Source organism: Clarias gariepinus, chromosome 2 (genome assembly GCF_024256425.1).
Source record: "Clarias gariepinus isolate MV-2021 ecotype Netherlands chromosome 2, CGAR_prim_01v2, whole genome shotgun sequence".
Lineage (NCBI taxonomy): Eukaryota > Metazoa > Chordata > Actinopteri > Siluriformes > Clariidae > Clarias > Clarias gariepinus.
The window spans coordinates 6933397-6952786 of NC_071101.1; the positions used below are offsets into that span (position 1 = coordinate 6933397).

The 19390-nt window shown below is 38.2% G+C and overlaps 1 protein-coding gene across 1 annotated transcript; it reads left to right on the plus strand.

Moving 5' to 3' along the window:
• The first annotated feature begins 9243 nt into the window (after positions 1–9243).
• Positions 9244–19088, plus strand: ppt2b (palmitoyl-protein thioesterase 2b). Its single transcript, XM_053483956.1, has 8 exons — positions 9244–9669; positions 12483–12636; positions 13482–13577; positions 13685–13792; positions 14494–14577; positions 14660–14744; positions 14859–14913; positions 15011–19088. The coding sequence occupies exons 1-8, from the start codon at positions 9499–9501 to the stop codon at positions 15152–15154; spliced, it is 897 nt and encodes a 298-aa protein (XP_053339931.1). The 5' UTR covers positions 9244–9498; the 3' UTR covers positions 15155–19088.
• The last annotated feature ends 302 nt before the right edge of the window (positions 19089–19390 follow it).

Consider the following 19390-nt stretch of genomic DNA (forward strand, 5'->3'; position numbering starts at 1 on the left):
AAAGGTAGGGAGGATTTGGCAGGATGTGTAGAACTATGAAGATCATGTTCACTTATTTGCCACAGAAGTTCACAATTCACTTGATTTGCTTCACAAAGTATAAGTCATGGCACTTATTTGTTCCATCAATCAACTGAAGCAGCTGATTTTAATGAACACCTCTCTTTAGTCAGACTCAAACTAGTTAGTGATGTCACCTGTTCTGTGCACAGAGAGAACTAATACATGGCACATGCTGTCCTAATTGTTTTTTTGTTTTTTTTGTCCTAAATTGTCATTCAGCGTCGGTATCAAAGACACCAACCTGGGTCACGTGACTGAAGGATGGATTCCGTTCTGGTTCAATTGCTTTTCCTGTATTGAATTTTACTCCTTGAATTTCTAAGCTTGCTTCTATGTGTTTTTCGAAGGCTGATATAATTCAAATAATCATGATGCTAACTTTAAATTCTCCTTTTTCATTATTTCAAAGAGAGTTTAGTTTGTTCCTCTTTTCTCACCCAGAATATTGACCATTAGTGCTGACAGCTTAATTTTTTTATCAGAGAAAGTAAAAAAAAAAAAATCAGTTCCTGCCAAGCTCTTTTATTTATATTTTTCTATCACCCTGTCATGTCTCAACTGTCTATATATAATAATTTATTTATTATTTTTTATTTTATTATACATTCTTTTTATAATTAAGATTGTAAGATTATATTAATCTGTATATATTAATGATATATTTTATTATTATTATTATTATTATTATTATTATTGTTGTTGTAAAGAAGGTAGGTTTTCTTCCTCAGTAATGCATGTAAGAGGATAAGTCTTTTTTTTTCTTTATGCTTTTAATGCTACTTAAGTCACAGAGGGGAAAACATGTAAGCATACTTTAAATATACTTGCACAATATACAATATGCAGCAATGTAATCGACAAAATGTTAATCTTAGTAAAATAATATAGAAGGAAAACAGAATAGAGTCAGGAAACCAGGCAACACACACCTCTTTGAATATGTTGAGTGCACATGCAATGTGTGCATACATAGTAACACACACATGTTTGCACAGGGTCTGTATACTGTACACTATAACATGTGGTCACAGTGTTATGGTAAGCAGTACACGCATGCACGGATATTGATTGTACCAGTAAGAGACGCGCACTAAGACCCAGCAGGGGAGACGATTACCCACAATTCCGCAGCACAAGAGTGAGAAAAACTGTTGGTTCAGTGTCAAAACAAGCGCATGCGTGATACATGATACTTAGTACTCGTAAACCAAGACTTGTTCATTTTTCAAGTCAAAATTTAAGAAATCTTTGCTCATCTTACTGAACACTCGCAAACCGCGTTACTCGCAATCTGAGGTTTCACTGTATAAGATTGGCATTTATAAACAGAACAATTATTAATGAACTTTAGTTATATAGTGTACTATAGGGTAATAGTAGTAAGGGTTAATTTTAATATCAATATTAAGTTATTATTAAATTTTCTTAGGTTTACTTTTTAATTTCCTTAATAGAACTGCAGGATAAATTCGTGCCATTGCCTAATTTTGACTTTGAATTGGTTGAGTCATTTTGCAGGCTGGCTACGTTATTACAAGTTAAAATACTTTTTCCTTTGTTTTAATTTAGATCCTTGGCATGTCTGAGGATTCTTCTGAGAGTTTGAGCTCACACCCTACCGCATCCAAATCGTTACAATGTTTATCTAATTAGAACATTGGCTGCTCATATTAGCCAACTGGAAAAGGTGGTCAATGGTTTTAATAATGGATTTGATTATTGATCCCTTTCTTTTTTAGCTTTAAAAACAAAAAAAAGAAGTCTGGCCATCTGTGCTCTGTGTCCAGAAAAAAACGGAACTGAAAGTTATTTCTATAGCTTTTCCTAAGCGTCTCTGTTCATTTTAGTTTGCCAAAGCCTGGGCAGGGTACTTTCTGCACTTTTCCATTACGCTCTGTCTGCATTAAAGTTCCTTATTTTTACTTTTTGTGTGTACGGGTCATCCTTTGGTCACGCTCGGTCAAGTTTTTTACATGTTTTTTCACTTGATTAAAGTTAGAAAGGGGTATAATAACATAAAATCAGTAAGTACTATTAGTATATATTTACAGTTCGGATATTATATTATGTTATATTGTTACTATTAAAGTTGTTTGAAGAGTTTGTCTCTGCCTCTTGCCTGTGTATCCCTTTACTTAAGTTGAGTGTCTGCATGCCCTGTGCTTTTCTCTGATGCAACAATTTACTGATATATAATTGAAATAAAATAAAATGTTTGTCTGAAAAAATTTATTCATTTAAAAAGCTCGATATTTTGTGCCCTTATGTGTGTAATTTTTTTATTGAGTACATTGAGTGCCAAGCCACCTGCGTTTCTAGGGACACACACCGCAGTGAATGTCTTACACAATATTGTGTGTGTGTGTGTGTGTGTGTGTGTGTGTGTGTGTGTGTGTGTGTGTGTGTGTGTGTGTCTGTATGAATAACAAAAAGAGAAGAGAAGTGCCTCCCTCTTACAGACGTTGAGTGTGTGTGTGTGTGTGTGTGTGTGCGTGTGTAACCGTAACGTTCTGTGCAGAAATAAACCTTTTTCGCTTTAGCTTATGTATAATTTTCACTTGTCTTGTTTTGTGACTGTTTCACTGCATTTCCACCACAATACATAAATAATTAAAATAAACTTCTCTGAAATGCAGGATTGTGTTAACATGACCCAGACCTAAACATTTACATAAAAGCATGGAGCAATTTAAATGACACTCTGTGTTAAGCCAAGAATTTAATAATACACACATATATATAATTGCAAATCTCACACTTATGACATCTAAGCATCAACACATTTGACATGTTTTAATTTCGTCCTTTCTAAAAACAGTACCTTCTTGTTCACTTCTGCAGCTGGGCGTGGCAATCCAGACCACCTAACACCAGGAGAGGTTGTATCTGGCTTCACCACAGCAGAGGACCCCTAAATACAGAAGGTGGCCAAAGTTAGAAAAAGGTTTACAAGATCTAACACCTTTTATGTTTGCTGTGTACTTTTACTCAAGTACAAATGTAAATGAAGGACTTCTACTTTTACTTGCGTAATATTTTACCTGGGGTATGTCATGACATTGCTTATGTTATTGGAACATTTTCATTATGAACTGTTCAATCCATCATCTAAAAATAGAAAAAGTACGGCACAACTTTTCCCATTTTTAACGTAAAAAATAATAATAATAAAATTAAACAGTACGGCACAACTGCAAACCTACCAAGACATTTCCGTTTGCAGTTTTCTTACAAGTCATGCAGACCTGCAAATAAGACTTTCATTCAACAATGGCTTTCTTCTTGCTACTCCCACCTTCTCCCACCTGAGCTGTGGATCTCTGCAGCTCCTCCAGAGTTACTATGGGCCTCTTGGCTGCTTCTCTGATTGCTAATGCCCTCCTTGTCAGTTTAGGTGGGTGGAAATATCTTGGTAGGTTTGCAGTTGTGCCGTACTGTTTCCATTTATTTTATTTTATTTTTAACAATGATGCACCATGAGATGTTCAAACCTTGAGATATTTTTTGGGGACTTTATTTACTAATTAGGTGACTTCTGAAGGCAATCGGTTTAACTGGATTTTAGTTAGGGGTATCAGAGTAAAGAGGGCTGAATACAAACGAATGCCACAGTTCTTTAGATTTTAATTTAGGAAAAAGTTTGAAATGTCATATTTCATTCATCATGTTCCTTCCACTGCACATGGCTAGTGCCTAGATTTGTGGAGTGTATGACAAATAGTTGTCTTGTGGACACTATAATATATAATGTCTCTTCAGACACTTTGTGTTGGTCTTTCACATCAAATCACAATAAAATACATTTATGTTTGTGGCCGTAACATGACAAAATGTGGAAAAGTTTCAGGGCTATGAATGCTTTTGTAAGGCATTGTACTGTAATTCAAATATTTGCATTGACTTTAATCATATAGCTCTTTTAATATTCATAAGAAACTTAAAGGCTAACAAACAGGATGAAGAGAGAATGGCACCTGAGGGAGAGAGAGAGAGATTTACAATATTCCCTATCTTTTATCCTTTTCTTTTATTCTTCCCTTCTTTCACACCAACTAGAATAAATAAGGTCAAATGTATATGTTGTTTCACTTTAACACTGCAACACTAGAATATACAGAACCTGAGCCAAGCAGGGTATATACTGTATATATATATGGGGTCGTCGTGAGCATACGCACAGAAGTTTTCCTGAAAAGTTGTCAGGCTTGGTTTTATAGCTAACCAGCTGATGACCTGGTGTGTTATGGACAGGTTGTTGATCTGTGTTGTGATTTGGTTAGCTAGCTGCCGACCTGTAGTGTTTGCATTATGCAAATTTACGATATACATGGTTGATATACTGATATTGTCCTTTTCCGAATGTCACTGTGTTTTTTTGTTTCTTGGTTTGCTTTTTTTTTTTTATTCAACTCTTCATATCTCACATGCACTTACTGAAACCTACATTTCTAAAGTTCAGTTAACCACAGCACCACACCATCCTCATAACAGGAAACACTTTGCTCTCATAGTCTTTTTCCGCTGCGTCTTAATAAGCCTTTATGAGACAACTTTAAGAACTCTTTATGACATAACACTTCGTTATCAGAGTAAATATTATGTCTTCACAGAGCACTGTACAGTACAGTATTACTGTCAGATTGTCAGGTGAGCTGATTGTTTCTAGTTAGTTAAGTTTAACATTTAATATTACATTGATTTTCTATGCCCTGTGATGGATTGGCACCCTGTCCAGGGTGTACCCCTGCCTTGTGCCCTGGGCCTCCTGGGTTGCGAGTATAAAGCGGTATAGACGATGAGGCGACGGCGATTGATTTTCTAACACACTTTGTTTTTTTTTTATCAAATTAGTAATAACTGGATCTAACTAGTCCTAACACCCAGTTTATCTTGCTATTACTAATAGCTATAAGGTGCAAGCTGGAGGTGCAAGGCGACAGTGCTAACTACAAAGCCACACTGCCACCTAGCCACAACTACAGTTTATTGTAAAAAAAAAATTCCAAATATTTTCAAATCTGCTCACTTGTGAGTCTCATGTCCATATAGAACCAGGTTAAAAATTTTACGCAGTTATCTTACATAATAAAAGCTTGTTTAATGTCACATCCAAAAGTGCTAAGGTCTAAATACCAATACACCGACTGTATTTCATCCTGTGTGTTAGAGCGCCCACTGGTGGGAGAGTAAAACTTGAAAAGAAAGTACAGTAACCATATAAACTTCACACAAAAAGGTGTACACATGTTGTATTCTTTGTAGACATTTCACATGTATGAGTCATTGACACCAGATGTATATTTTTACACTATTCATTTATATTCTTCAATTTAAAATGAACATTCCTATTAAAATATGTTTGTTAGCATGGAGTGTGAGGCAGGAATGCATTTAGAGCATTTGGTAGACACCTTTTTCAAACATCCAAAGCGACCTACCTATCTCATTATACATCTGATCAGCAGATAAGGGTTAAGGGCCTTGCCCAAGGGTCCTGCAGGGGCAACTTGGGGGCGGTAGTGGGGTTTTATCCTGGGACCTTCAGATCAGCAGGCCAATATCTTAACCCCTGAGCTACCCATAAATACACACTTGATGTGACACTGGTCCATCACATGACACCATGCATACACTCACTTTTATGAATTATTTACCAGGATTTTGCTTACGGGCATGTTTTACACAGTGAGAGGAAATTGGATAGTCCAGAGGAACCTGGACAACCCGGTAGAAACACACATTGCCAGAGGGAAGAACGTGACTTGGGGAAATTGAAATGCTACAGCGTATCGAAAAACATTCTGTACAATTCTGTGCTTCGGGCTTTGTGGTAACAGTTAGGGAAAAAACACACAAGTGTTATTTGTTTGCTGGTCAGGTGTCCACGTATGTTTGATCACATGGCTGTAAACAGCCAAAGACTCACCGAAACTATGTCATGTCATGTTACTGAGAAACAACAAATCGTAAAAGATGTCAGAAAACCTGTGCTGTGCCGTGGTTTTCCTTGCTTGGGATCACTTTTGGTTTGTTCTGACCACTCCAGACCAAAACATCCCACAAGAACCCAGTCGTCTAGCTATCACACTCTGGCCCTTTTAAAAATCTTGTTGTGGAGTTTTTCATGTTTTATTCATGACTGGGTCCTTAGGAAACATATACCTCCCAGGGTTGCTAAAGGGTCAGATTTCCTATCTGCATGGCTCCCATCACTTTTAAATCCACTAAGAAATATTTGGAAAAGCCAATTGATTGGCCAGCAACCTCGCCCAGCCTAAATCCATAGAGAATCTATTGAGTATTGTAAAGAGGAAGATACGAGACACCAGGTCCAACAAGAAGAAGAGCTGTAGGCCAGTATAAGAACAACCTGTGCTTCCATAACACCTCAACAGTGCCACAGACTGATCACCTCCACATTACTGCTGTAATTCATACACAGGGAGCGTCGACCAAGTATTGAGTGCTGTACTTATTCATACATTTCACTAGTTTAACATTTCTGTGTTAAATATCTTTTTGTTATTTTATTTTTTTTATTGGTCTTAAATAATATTTAAAAAATTTGATACACTGAATTTTGGTTTGTTGGAAAACTAACCAAATTCAATTAAATTAAATTTCATTTGTATAGTGCATTTAACAATGGTCATTGTTGCAAAGCAGCTTAACTGAATCAAAATTATTGGAATTTGATAAAATGTGTATAAATCAAACAGATCAGCTAATCGTCAAAATTAAAAGAAATAAACACTTGATGATGTTCTAATTTATTGAGATGCACCTGTATATATTAATATAATATACAGGATGTCCCAAAAAAAAATTCACACTATTTTCTTGTCTAACAACAATAAGATGTATATAACTAACTAAGTTTAATGTTTTACTTTTTTTTACTTTTTTTTCAGTGGTAATGACAGTTTGCTGTTAAAAAGGCTACCACGTTGACCTGACATGACGGGTCTATGTGAAAGGACTGGTCTTTATCCTCCCTCTTCCTACAACCCTAGAGGAACTCAAGCTGGAGAATGTTACGCAATACTACTGCGCATGGTGAGGCAGGAGCTGGACTATCGACTTGATGTGTGTTTGTGAACATTTGTTAAGCTTTGTGAAATCGGTTATAAAATCGATATCCGTTTAAATATGTTACTGGAATTTTGATCAATTTAATTTAATTCAATTGTATTTGTATAGCGCTTTAAACAATTATCATTGTCGCAAAGCAGCTTTACACAATCAAAAGAATTATTTAAGTTTGTATGGAATGTGAATGTGTATGAATCAAAATGATCAGATTGTCCCTGGTGAGCAAGCCGAGGGCGACAGTGGCAAGGAAAAACTCCCTGAGATGGTAATAGGAAGAAACCTTGAGAGGAACCAGACTCAACAGGGAACCCATCCTCATTTGAGTGAAACAGAAAGCAGGAATTTATCTGCATTTATACTGTGTGTTAGTTGGCAGCCAGTTCAGCTATAACAGTTGATGTTAATTGATATTAATATGGAGTCCAGGTAGTTATTGAAGACTCAGGTAGACTGGTTGGAAATTCCAGTCCTGAACTATCGAGTGACTGCAGCCAAGTCAAGTCTTCAGAGAAACAGCTGTCAACATCAGTCGAGGCCAGAACCGTCTTTATTTTAGAGTGAAACCGTCCCCAGACAACTGGACACATCCCAAGAGACACACGAGGCATTAACCTTTAAATAAACCTTTTAAACATGAAGCCTATTTAATTTTGTTTGCCTAAAACATGTAGTTACTCAGATATTTGTATTTAGTACATCCTGTACATCATACTATTTCTGACATTTTTTAATACATTTTTTTGGCTGAATTCTATCTATCTATCTATCTATCTATCTATCTATATATATATATATATATAACTGAGTGCAAACTGGCAATTCATAAAGAATATATATATATATATATATATACACACATACACTCAGTTTTTTTTCTATGTAGCATCATCTGCAATATTGAATTCATTTTTATTACATTTAATTAAATTTTTTCCCCTCTCTCACTATTGTTTGTGTAACATACTTCTACTGCTACGGGCCATTAATTTCTCTTACGGGATCAATAAAGTTTATCTATCTATATATACACTACCATTTAAAAGTTTGGGGTCACTTTTGTTTAGTGATTTATTTTCTACATTCTACAACAATACTGGGGATTTTAAAACTATAAAATAACACATATGGAATTGTGTAATCACGTGACAACAAGAAAAACAACAGTTAGTTGTTATTTTAAGACACAGAGGTCGGCCTTTCTGTAATAGTTCTTGCAAGAACAGTATTGTCAAGTGCATTCGCAAAATCCGTCAAGCACCATAATGAAACTGGCTCTCATGAAGGCCGTCCCAGGAGGGCGAGACCAAAACCTACCTCTGTCTCAGACGAGAAGTTCATTTAGAGTTATCAGCCTGAAAAATGACCAATTAACAACCAGCACCTCAGATTAGAGGCGTTATGAAGTCTTTACAGAGCAGAAGTAGCAGAAACATCTCACCATTAACTGTTCAAAGGAGATTAATGCATTTTTTGGACGCCTTCAGCATTCCTTTACAATGTAGAAAGAAATAAAAATCAGGAACCATCATGGAGTTAGAAAGTGTTCTACAACTTTTGAACGGTAGTGTAAATATATATATATATATATATATATATATATATATATATCAGTCTATCCACACACACACACACACACACCACAGTCAGCCAAAAAAATGTGTACACACTTCAGAAGAAAAAAAATCGTATGATCCATACAGTATTATATCAATATTATATTAAGAATATTGTTATGTTATCATAATATTTATCCTATATACCAATATATAACGTATAGCAATAAATGTTGTATTAAAATATTCATATTCAAGTTTCTCTCTATTCCTGAAGTGTGTGTATAAATCTTTTCGTGTATATAAAGAAACATATTGATTAAAATAATTATTATAATGTAAAGCGCAAAATGTGTGTAAACTTTATTATTATTTTTTAGTGTACTGCTTAAAAAATCACACATTAATGTCTCATTGCTTTTGGGAATCGCACGCGCCTTAAAAAACAACAACAACAACACCGCGCCCCCCCCCAACCCGGAAGTGACGCAGCGCTGAAACCGGAACAAACAGCTCCGGATACAGATGGTGTTGTTAGAAAGCGGAGCGGTGTGTGTGAGAGAGCGCGCGCTCGTGTGTGTGTGTGTGTGGAGTTTAGTTGTGTTTTGTCTCTCAGAGATATTTCGAGGATCTGGGACACAGTGGGAATGTTAGAGAGAGGAGCAGTGTGTGTTACTGATGTGTGAGACATCAGTGTGTGTGTGTGTGTGTTTACATTTACAGAGAGGGTAATTAATTCATTGGTAATTAATTAATTAATTAATTCCAGGAGTGAGGTGTTTGTGAGAGCATGAGGAGTGTGTGTGTGAGAGGGCAGGGTGCTCAGGGCTCCTTGGTGTGTGTGTGCTGGGTGTTGATGCTGTGCAGTGTGTGTGTGCTGGGGTATAAACCTGTCATCATCATCCATGGACTCTTCGACACCTCGGCTGATTTCGTCAACCTGCAGAGATACATCAACCAGGTGACCCTCGACACTCTACACGTATCGATACGATACTATCACCAGACCCCCGACTGCGATCCTATGAGTATCACGGTTTTTTAAATATCCATTACCTTTCCCCCCTGATTCTGTTACCTTTAAAAAAGTTTAACGAGAGATTAAATCTTAAATTATTTAATTAAACCTCACTTAATCTTAATTTATCATTCTTTTTGGCACCGGCTGCTTTAAAAAATTTAAATTAAGTGTCTCCTATTTCTTCTTGCTACCGTCTTTGCTGATATTCTTGGGACCCATGTTGCTACGTCTTCGCTAAATCTTGCACAATCTTGCCAGAAATGCCTCAGATGCCGGAAATGTTTCCCATTCCCGGGGCAAAATTTCAGTCGATAATCCGTGAGGCAGGGTGTTCATATGCTGAGGTATCATTGTACGTCTGAACAAACGTAGCGATTAATTCAGTCCTACCACACGGGACGATAATGTGTAAATAGTTCAGAGTGCGTCTTCTGTAGAATTATAAAAAAAAAACAAAAATGGTTCACCGCCTCACAGTTGAGAAGCCGAGAGCAGAAAATCATCTTCGCTAGAAACAGAATTTTCAAGACTAATCAGCGCCCGCAGTGTTTTGAGACCGGCGTGAGTGTGTGTGATAAGCGGGTTTGAGACTAATATACTGACAGAGTTTGGAGAAAAAAAGGCTGATCGAATATAACAAATAAAAGGTAGATCAGATATCACAAATAACCGTGTGGTTTTAAATAATGTAACACCATAAAAATGCATTTCTGTTGCACCGCTCTACAGCTTCTGCGCTTGGTACAGTATCGTTTATATCTGAGGCTGATCAGCTGGTCACAGACAATTAAACTGAAAACCAGACGGTTCTGGTCACGGCAAGTTCATCTCTATTATAAATGTTTAAAAAAAAGTAGATTTTTAAAATAAATAGATGAAAAAAATATTTAAATAATAGATTTTTCCTCCTTGTTTTTAATCACCAGGGATGACCCGATACGATATTATCACGATAGCTCGTGGTCGATTCGATTTGTATTGTCATTCTGTACATGCTATGGTTTTGAAAATATTTTTGAGCTTCAAATATGTGAGACTTGTGACTCCTTCCATACAGCTCACATAAACATCTCATTAACATTAAGAAAAACCTTGTGCACTATGCAGATCCCTGTGAATGAGTTACGGTTACTATGGAAACGGGAGATGATCAACTATTAATCGGTTCAGCAACATAGCGTGATTTATGCATTCCCAAGATAGTATAATATAATATAATATAATATAATATAATATTGTATCGTAAGTGCTTAACGTGTTTCTGTAAATGATTATTTCTCACTGCTTTAGCTTTAGTGAATATTACATTCTAATCAGAGTGTACAGAGTCTAATTTCCTCCCGCTGATAGAAAAGAGGAACAGAAACCACAGCGTCGATAAGGGGGATAATTATATTTACACACCTCTGATTGATGTTTAAATTAGATTAGACTGGACTGTTTATGTAAAAATACAACCTTTTGTACTTCACCTTCCGCCTGAGATAAAGCACCAAAATCTCTCTCTTTTTTTTAATGCTGAACTTCCTGTTCAGGACATTTTCAAACAGATGAGATTGTCTAATATTCGTACAGAAAGATCGGTTTAAGAGTTTGATTTAAATATCCTGTGTAATCTCAATTTATTAAAAAAATGAACATATAAATAAATAAAGAAAGAAAGAAAGAATTGAAGAAGTGAGTAAAGCTCAGGTCGCTGAAGACGTCTCGAGCCGAATGTGTTATTTAGTGTCTATTTTTAAATCTGGTGTAATTTCACACTTGTATATAACAGCCAATATGGATGTGTGTGTGTGTGTGTGTCATGTGTCTGGGTTGTAAAGTGTTCAGTAAAGTGTGTCCTGGGATTAAAGTGTTGATTTCCCTCCAGGACGAACAGAAAGCAGTGTAGTGCAGACAGACTCCAGCACGTGGACGGCTTTGTGACTCATCCTCGTCTGTGGCTGAAAACGTTTCCACACCCGCGCGCGCACACACACACACACACACACCCTCATACTCATACGAGAGAGAGAGAGCTTTATTCATCCTGAAACTTCATCAGATTGTTACAGAACAGAATCAGACGAGGTGTTTAAGCACAACAAGGTTAATCAGTAATCAGACATCATACATCAAAGGCGAGTACCATAGGGGTGTGTAAACTTTCTGTTATTTGCTGTACAGCGGTACCTCATACGCTACGAACCTCTGTACCTACGAACTACGTCTTATGAATTTTCACCTTTTCGCAAGTAACTTGCCTCAGCTTACGAAGACTTTTTTTCCACAGTTTATATTTATTTACAGATGTTTTATACAGATGTTTACTCAATGGTTTTTGTAATTTACTAACAGACTAATTCCATTCATCACCATTCAAACAGTTTATGGTATTTTATTGTGTATTTGCACTATTTGCCTTAAATCGATCCATGGGGATAAATAAAGTTTTTCGAATGGATTCGAATTGAAGAGGAATCATAAATTATGGTTAAGTGAAGTTTATATTCTGTTTATTTTATATTGTACTTCATTTAAATGTCTTTTCTAAATGTTTTGATTGTTTTTATAGTGCTGGAAATTGGTAATAATATTTTTTGCGCGGCTGGAACGGATTATCTTTATTTACATTATCTCCTGTGGGAAAATGTGTCTCACAATACGAAATGTTCACCTTAAGAGCTCGTCTCAGGGACGGATTAAATCTGTATGACGAGGTACTGCTGTATAACCTCTCTGTCTCTCTGTGTGTGTGTCTGTGTGTGTGTCAGTCTCACCCCGGGACGAACGTGACCGTGATAGACCTGTTTGACCGCACAGCCAGTCTGGAGCCGCTGTGGAAGCAGGTGGAGGGCTTTAAAAAGGCCATTTACCCCATCATGCAGAACGCCGCGAATGGAGTGCACCTCCTCTGTTACTCACAGGGTCTGTGTGTGTGTGTGTGTGTGTGTTCAGTGTTTCCCACAGGTGTGAATTTTACAGTGGAACAGTCAGGCGTTACCTGCAGCACGAGAGTCCTCTTCTACATACAACAAACAACAAATACACATGACCTTTAACACCATACTCTGATTTTTTTGGCACTATACACAAAACTGAGCTCTGCTGCAGAGGAGAAGTTCATTTAGAGTCACCAGCCTCAGAAATCACCAATTAACAAACAGCACCTCAGATTAGAGCCGTTATGAAGCTTTACAGAGCAGAAGTAGCAGAAATACATCTCAATATCAACTGTTCAAAGGAGATTATTGTGTGTTTTAGATAAACGTTTTCAGAATTGTGTTACAGTGTAGAAAGAAATAAAAATCAGGAACGACCTTGGAGTTAGAATGTGATCCCGGACTTTGTGTGTCTCTGCAGAGCGTGTGTGTGACCGTCAGTACGCCCTTTTTATTATTTTTACAGCAGCTGGTATACACTGTATTTACTGCCTCTCAGTACACCGCTCTCACGACAGCAGAATAAACAGGTACAGGAGCTGGAGCGCCAGCTAATACATCACTGATGATGTGGTTCTTCTGGACAGATTTTTTAAAAAGGGTCTGGGAATAAACCTGGGCACAGTCTGATCTGTGTGTGGGGAAAACACTGGTGTCTGTGTGGGCCTGTGTGGATCTGTCTGTCTATCTGTCTCTGTGTGTCTGTCCCTACATGTCAGTCTGGTCGTGTCTTTCTATCTGTGTGTTTGTTTTTCTAAATGTCTGTCTGCGTGTGTTCTACTCACTGTAACTTAAACATTTCTCTCTCTCTCTCTCTCTCTCTCTGTGCAGGAGGGTTGATATGTCGTGGAATTCTGTCTACACTAACTGACCACAACGTTCACTCCTTCATCTCCCTCTCCTCCCCTCAGTCTGGACAGTACGGAGGTCAGTCTGATTATAGTCTGATCAGGTGTCAATGTGGCAGCTTTACACACGGGTGATCAGGATGATTATGTTTAAAATGTGTTGTGTGTGTGTGTGTTTCCTCTCAGACACAGACTATCTGAAGTTCTTCTTCCCTGAGTTTGTGAAGTCCAACCTGTATATCCTGTGTTACACGGCTGTGGGCCAGAAGATCTCCATCTGTAACTACTGGAACGGTGAGTACAGGGAGAGACAGAGGGATATAAGAGTAGGTAGAGTGATGGACAGATGGAGAGACGGATAGGGAGATGGATCGATAGGGAGACGGATGGATGGATAGAGAGACGGAAGAATGAACAGCTGAATAGGGAGACGGATGGGTAGGGAGACGGAGTGACAGATGGATAGGGAGAAGAATGGATAGTGAGACAGCTGGACAGGTGGATAGAGAGACTAGTTAACAGATGGATAGAAGAATGGACAGAGAGATGTATAGACAGATGGATAGGGAGACGGGTGGATAGAGGAATAAATAGGGTGACGGATGGACAGGGAGACGGAGGGACAGATGGACAGGGAGACGGAGGGACAGATGGACACGGAGAGATGGATGGACAGATGCATACGTAGAATAGGTAGACGGATGGATAGACAGAGATGGATGGATGGATGGATGGAGAGACATGGGCAGATGGATGGAGAAATAGATGGGGAGACATGGGCAGATGGATGGGCAGATGGATGTAGGAATGGGTAGGTGGACGGATGAAGGGATGGATAGATTAAAGGATGGTCAGGTACATAGAGAGATAGAACACCACACACTCCTCAGTCAGGTGCAGTGTGTCTTGGTGTGTGAAGGTGTATTAATGTATATGGAGGTGTGTGAATGTTTGATGTTTCTCCTGACGTTCCTCTGGTGTTCTCCTCCTCTCAGACCCTCATCACAGAGACATGTACCTGAACACCAGTGATTACCTCGCACTGCTGAACAACGAGCGGCCGCACCCCGATTCCTTGGGTAAACACACACACGCACGCACACGCACACGCACACTGAAGTTGTTAAATTCACTCAGGAATTTGGTTGTTTCGCGCTGCAGTGTGGAAGCAGAACTTCCTGCGCATTAAGAAGCTGGTGCTGATCGGCGGACCGGACGACGGCGTCATCACTCCGTGGCAATCCAGGTGACTCCGCCCCCTTTTGGTCCTTGCACTTGAACGATTAAGAGCTGAACAACTTTTGCACGTCAATGCGGTTACTACGGTAACACGGTATCGTTATTATTTCTCTCGTTACAGCCAGTTTGGTTTCTATGACGACAACGAGACGGTGGTGGAGATGAAATATCAGGAGGTGGGTGTAGCTTAATTATTTATTGTCTGTCACTGTGTGGCGTTTACGCAGGAGGTGATGATGATGATGATGATGATTGTGCGCGTGTGGGTTGCAGGTGTTTCTGAGGGACGCGTTCGGCCTGAAGTCTCTGTACGCCAGAGGAGACCTGGAGCTGTGTTCAGTGGCGGGAGTCGAGCACACCTACTGGCACTCCAACGAGACCGTGTACAAGCGCTGCATCGACCAGTGGCTAACATAAACACACACACACACACACACACACACAAACACACCCTCAAATAGGGACTGTTTTTACACACACTCTTTTTATTAGCTCCTTTGCTACAAACAAATGATCATCAGCTGCGTTTGTTTCAGTTCAGTGTTGCTCCAAGTCACTGCAGCACTTTCTCTCTTGTGGGTGTGTGTGGGTGTGTGTGTGTGTGTCTGCTTTTCATGACGCACACGGTTCATCGCTCAGGCCCTCTCAGCTTTTTACAGAAGCTTATACAAATACACACACACACACACACGTAGCGTGTAAATTTGTTTTATTCGTCATTTGTATACTCGCAAAAAGCACAACACAATGCAAATCAGTGCCTCAAAGACATTTCTGATCCTTTACAAAAGAAAAAAAAGTGGGCGGGGTTTTATCTTGACATCCTGCTTTCGGATTAACAGGGGCGGGGCTTAAGATCATTTTAATCATGCGCTTGATTGATGATGATAATGACTTTATTGCTCATTATACAGCTTAGCCTAAAACCACCGCAACATCAGCTAAGCTATTCGAATGCGATCGAGTTAAGCATGAGCCCCGCCCCCAGTTTGACCTTCCTGTCCGTCACGTGAGTTAAATTTTATTTATTTATTTTTTTAAGCCTTGATTTTAAACCCTATACACGTCCTTTTTTCGTTTTATTTATCGTTAAAGAAGCAAAATGTAAATGTCAAATGTTACATATTGCTTCTTTAATCTCCTGCACCATAATGGAATTAGGCGTATCGTAATCCCGTCTCGTATTTGTGTACTATGTAGCAGGTTTATCCTTTAACTGTGGGTATTGGATTGACATTGTGTAAAACCCAGTGTGTTTAAATCTATCACTGTCCGTTTTTAAAGCAGCAATAAGTAAAATTGTGCCACGATGAGAGAAACATTTGGATCCAGAAAATCTTGCATAGAATTGGTGCAGGTCTGTATAAATCCTAATGTTTAAAAAAAATCTTATTTTTTCCTTTCAATGCATCAACATGCATATTTCTTCCTTTACTCCACAAAAACAAAGAGGAATTATACAGTTGGAAATGTATTCCGATTGCAGTATGAAAGATTGCCTTACATTTGTACATGCTTTGTCCTTTAACTGTGTTTTATTAGACTTCCTGTAGCTTTATGATAAAGACTAAGTAAAAAAAAATATGACTGAATATACACATAGATTCTCAGGTTTGCCTACCAGTTTTAAATCTTTGTCTATTTGTTTTAGAATTAAAGCGGCGATTAGTAAAATCGACAACTATTTATAGAACCTGGCAGTTGTAAGTGTAGTTTGTTAGATGATAATGGGGCCTTTGAGAGTTGATTCCTTCATTATTACAGTGCTAAAAAGCCATGTAGCGCTACGAAATGTCGCTTATTGCCCCTTTAACAGCACGCAAAAGGGAATGCGTCTGTAATATTTTCATGTTTCATGTCGTGGATCGATGTGTGATTATAATATAGCAGACAGTGATTTTATCTTTCCTAACCAAAAAGAAATTTAAATCATGGGATTGTTTTCTTTAAGAAAGACCCATTCTTTAATTTCGTTCAAAATATAAGCAGCCAGTGTTTACACCCACAGTGAAGCATCACCGATATGAAATGAGGCAGAGCATTATTTGGTGATGCAAAGTGGGTGGGGCCACTGAGGCAAAAAAATACATAAATAAAGTCGAATTAAGTGTTGTTGTTTTTTTCATGAAAAGGCATTTGAGGTTTTTTGCTTTTACTCCTCTCAAATGTACAGCACATTTGCCTCTTTCTAAATTAAACAATTTTGTAAAATCGTAAAAAAAAAAAAAGGTAACAATATTGTTTGTAGCATCACAGTATATCGTACATCAGGATTATCAGCACGTTAGTCAGTATTCTGTACGTTTACTCTTTAGACTGCATGACGGAAATAAAGGGAAGGTATGATTGATAGATAGATAGATAGATAGATAGATAGATAGATAGATAGATAGATACTCTATTGCAGACAGCATGAGGGACAAAGGGTTATATTTCATGTATGTCGAACATTTCAGATCATAATATCATGACAACTGATTCATATTTTATCATGGTTTACAGTACTACCATGGTTATTTTAGGATGTAGTACAAAACAACAAGGTGCTAAGTAAGAACCTAGGACAGCCCTTCCCAAACTCATCAAGGCTGTGGCCCAAGTTTAAATGGGAAAATCTTCACCCATCTAAACTTTTAATCACAAGACTAAAATATGTGGAGAGTATTATTTAAAATCCCATGTCTTTGTTTTATTAGTTCTCATTAAATGATGTGGCTTGGCCCACCTGCAGTATCCTTAAGGCCCAATAGAGGGCCCACACTTTGGGAAACACTGTCCTAGGAAGACTGCTGGCCTCTGACTGGATTTAATTAGTGCCTCAAATTTGACCTATGGTACCTTGCATATGTATTTGCCCTTGATCTTTTTCAATTTTTTTTTTGTGTCAAAAGCTGGAACCTAAATAGACATAATTGGGGATTTAATGTCATGAAGCTGCATGCAATAGCCCTCTCTAAGGCCCCTTTTTCAAGATATAAACTGTCAGTTGGTCTTCATAATCCCACCCGATGCCCATAAAATAAGCGGTTCTTTGTTCTGCCCAGCAAAGTATTGGTGCTGCCATGAAACTGGTTTTCCTGTCTGAGTGCTGGTGCTTTGGCTGTCTGAAAACAAAGAGCTGGGTTAAAATTGGGCACCGTGTCCAGAATAGCTTCGGAACCGTCTTGGTGGAAAAGGAGTATAAGATGGGACTGCCAGAGCCTGGACACTTCCAGGGAGCCATCGGCAAAGTAATTATGGAAGAGGAAAAAGAAGAAATATGTTAATTTAAATATAAAAACATCTAAAATTTCATTTAGTGACTCAGCATACACAGGAAACATGATCTTATATTTTTTGAGACCAAACTCAAAGATTTGTCATAAAGGGGTGCGTATAATAGAAACCCAACAGTGCTCATTACCCCGAGAGCATTATCAACTCCTGGTGTAAGCATTATGTTTCTTCAATGCTGTTCATCAGCAGGGACTGAGGAAGTGTTCAAAGACAGTTAATGACAACCCCAGAATCTTCCTTTAGGACAAAGACCTTGGTCTGGTTCAGAATCTGTTCTAAAAGTTAGAAAATTAGCTAAGAATGTGCAAAAACATCAGGATCCAGATGTTCAATGCTGATGGAGACATAGACCCAGGTGTAATTGCAGTAAAAGGGCATAATTTGATGACCCAAAGGGGGGTGAATACTTATGCAAGGCACTGTATTAAGAATAAGGGGTGATGATATTCTGACATTTTCTCACGATGTATCTTATAACCATTAGTTGACACATACCTCACTCATCACAACGTGTCAAAGCCTCGAGAGGAGCCAAAACTTCAGCCAAACTTGACTTGGGTTAGCTCACCTGATGCTTTTCTTAACATGTTAGCTACTACATTAGCCTCGAACCATCTTCACACATCAAGATTTCCCAGTTCTAGTAATGTTTAATCAGTGTCTGGGATGCGTCAGGTTTTTAACAGCACAGTCACGTTAGGGAGTTTTAGATTGTTTAGTGAATGAGTGCCAACATGGCAGTATTGGATGTCTGGTTTGTTGCTTTGTCCTGTTTGTCTCTAATGAACTCATGTATTTAGATTTTATTAAGGACTAAGTTAAAAGAGGGGAAAAGGGATTTATTTATTTTTTTCTGCCTGATCTTATTGCTAAATGCACTAAACTGTAATCTTCCATTCTTAAATCCTTAAAGATTTTTTTCATTTAACAGTTGTCGGAAGATAATTAACCTGTCAATAACAGTTTTTATAAAAAGTGTGGAGTTTTTGGGTATGCAGACATTTTAATGTAGCAAATTTAACATGTGCCCTGAATATTGTTATTGCAAATTTATTCTAATAAAGTTTCAGATTAATTGGTCTCGTGTACGTTATTGGAAACACAAACAGGGTGAATGTTTACTTTTATTTGCAGTTTTATTTACAGAGTGACTTCACAGACATCAGTGGCAGACTTGATCGACACCTCGGCGCTCTGCCAAGGACTGTGAGGTGCCCTGGCGGGGTCGATCTGAGGAGCTCATAAAAACAGTAATGACAGGCTAGTGGACGTCACCTCAGGTCACCTGAGGGCAAAAGGAAAAAGCATGCATCTAACATTATTCAACTCACACGACAAAATGCCACAGAATAAACTACAGATTATTCATAACGCTGT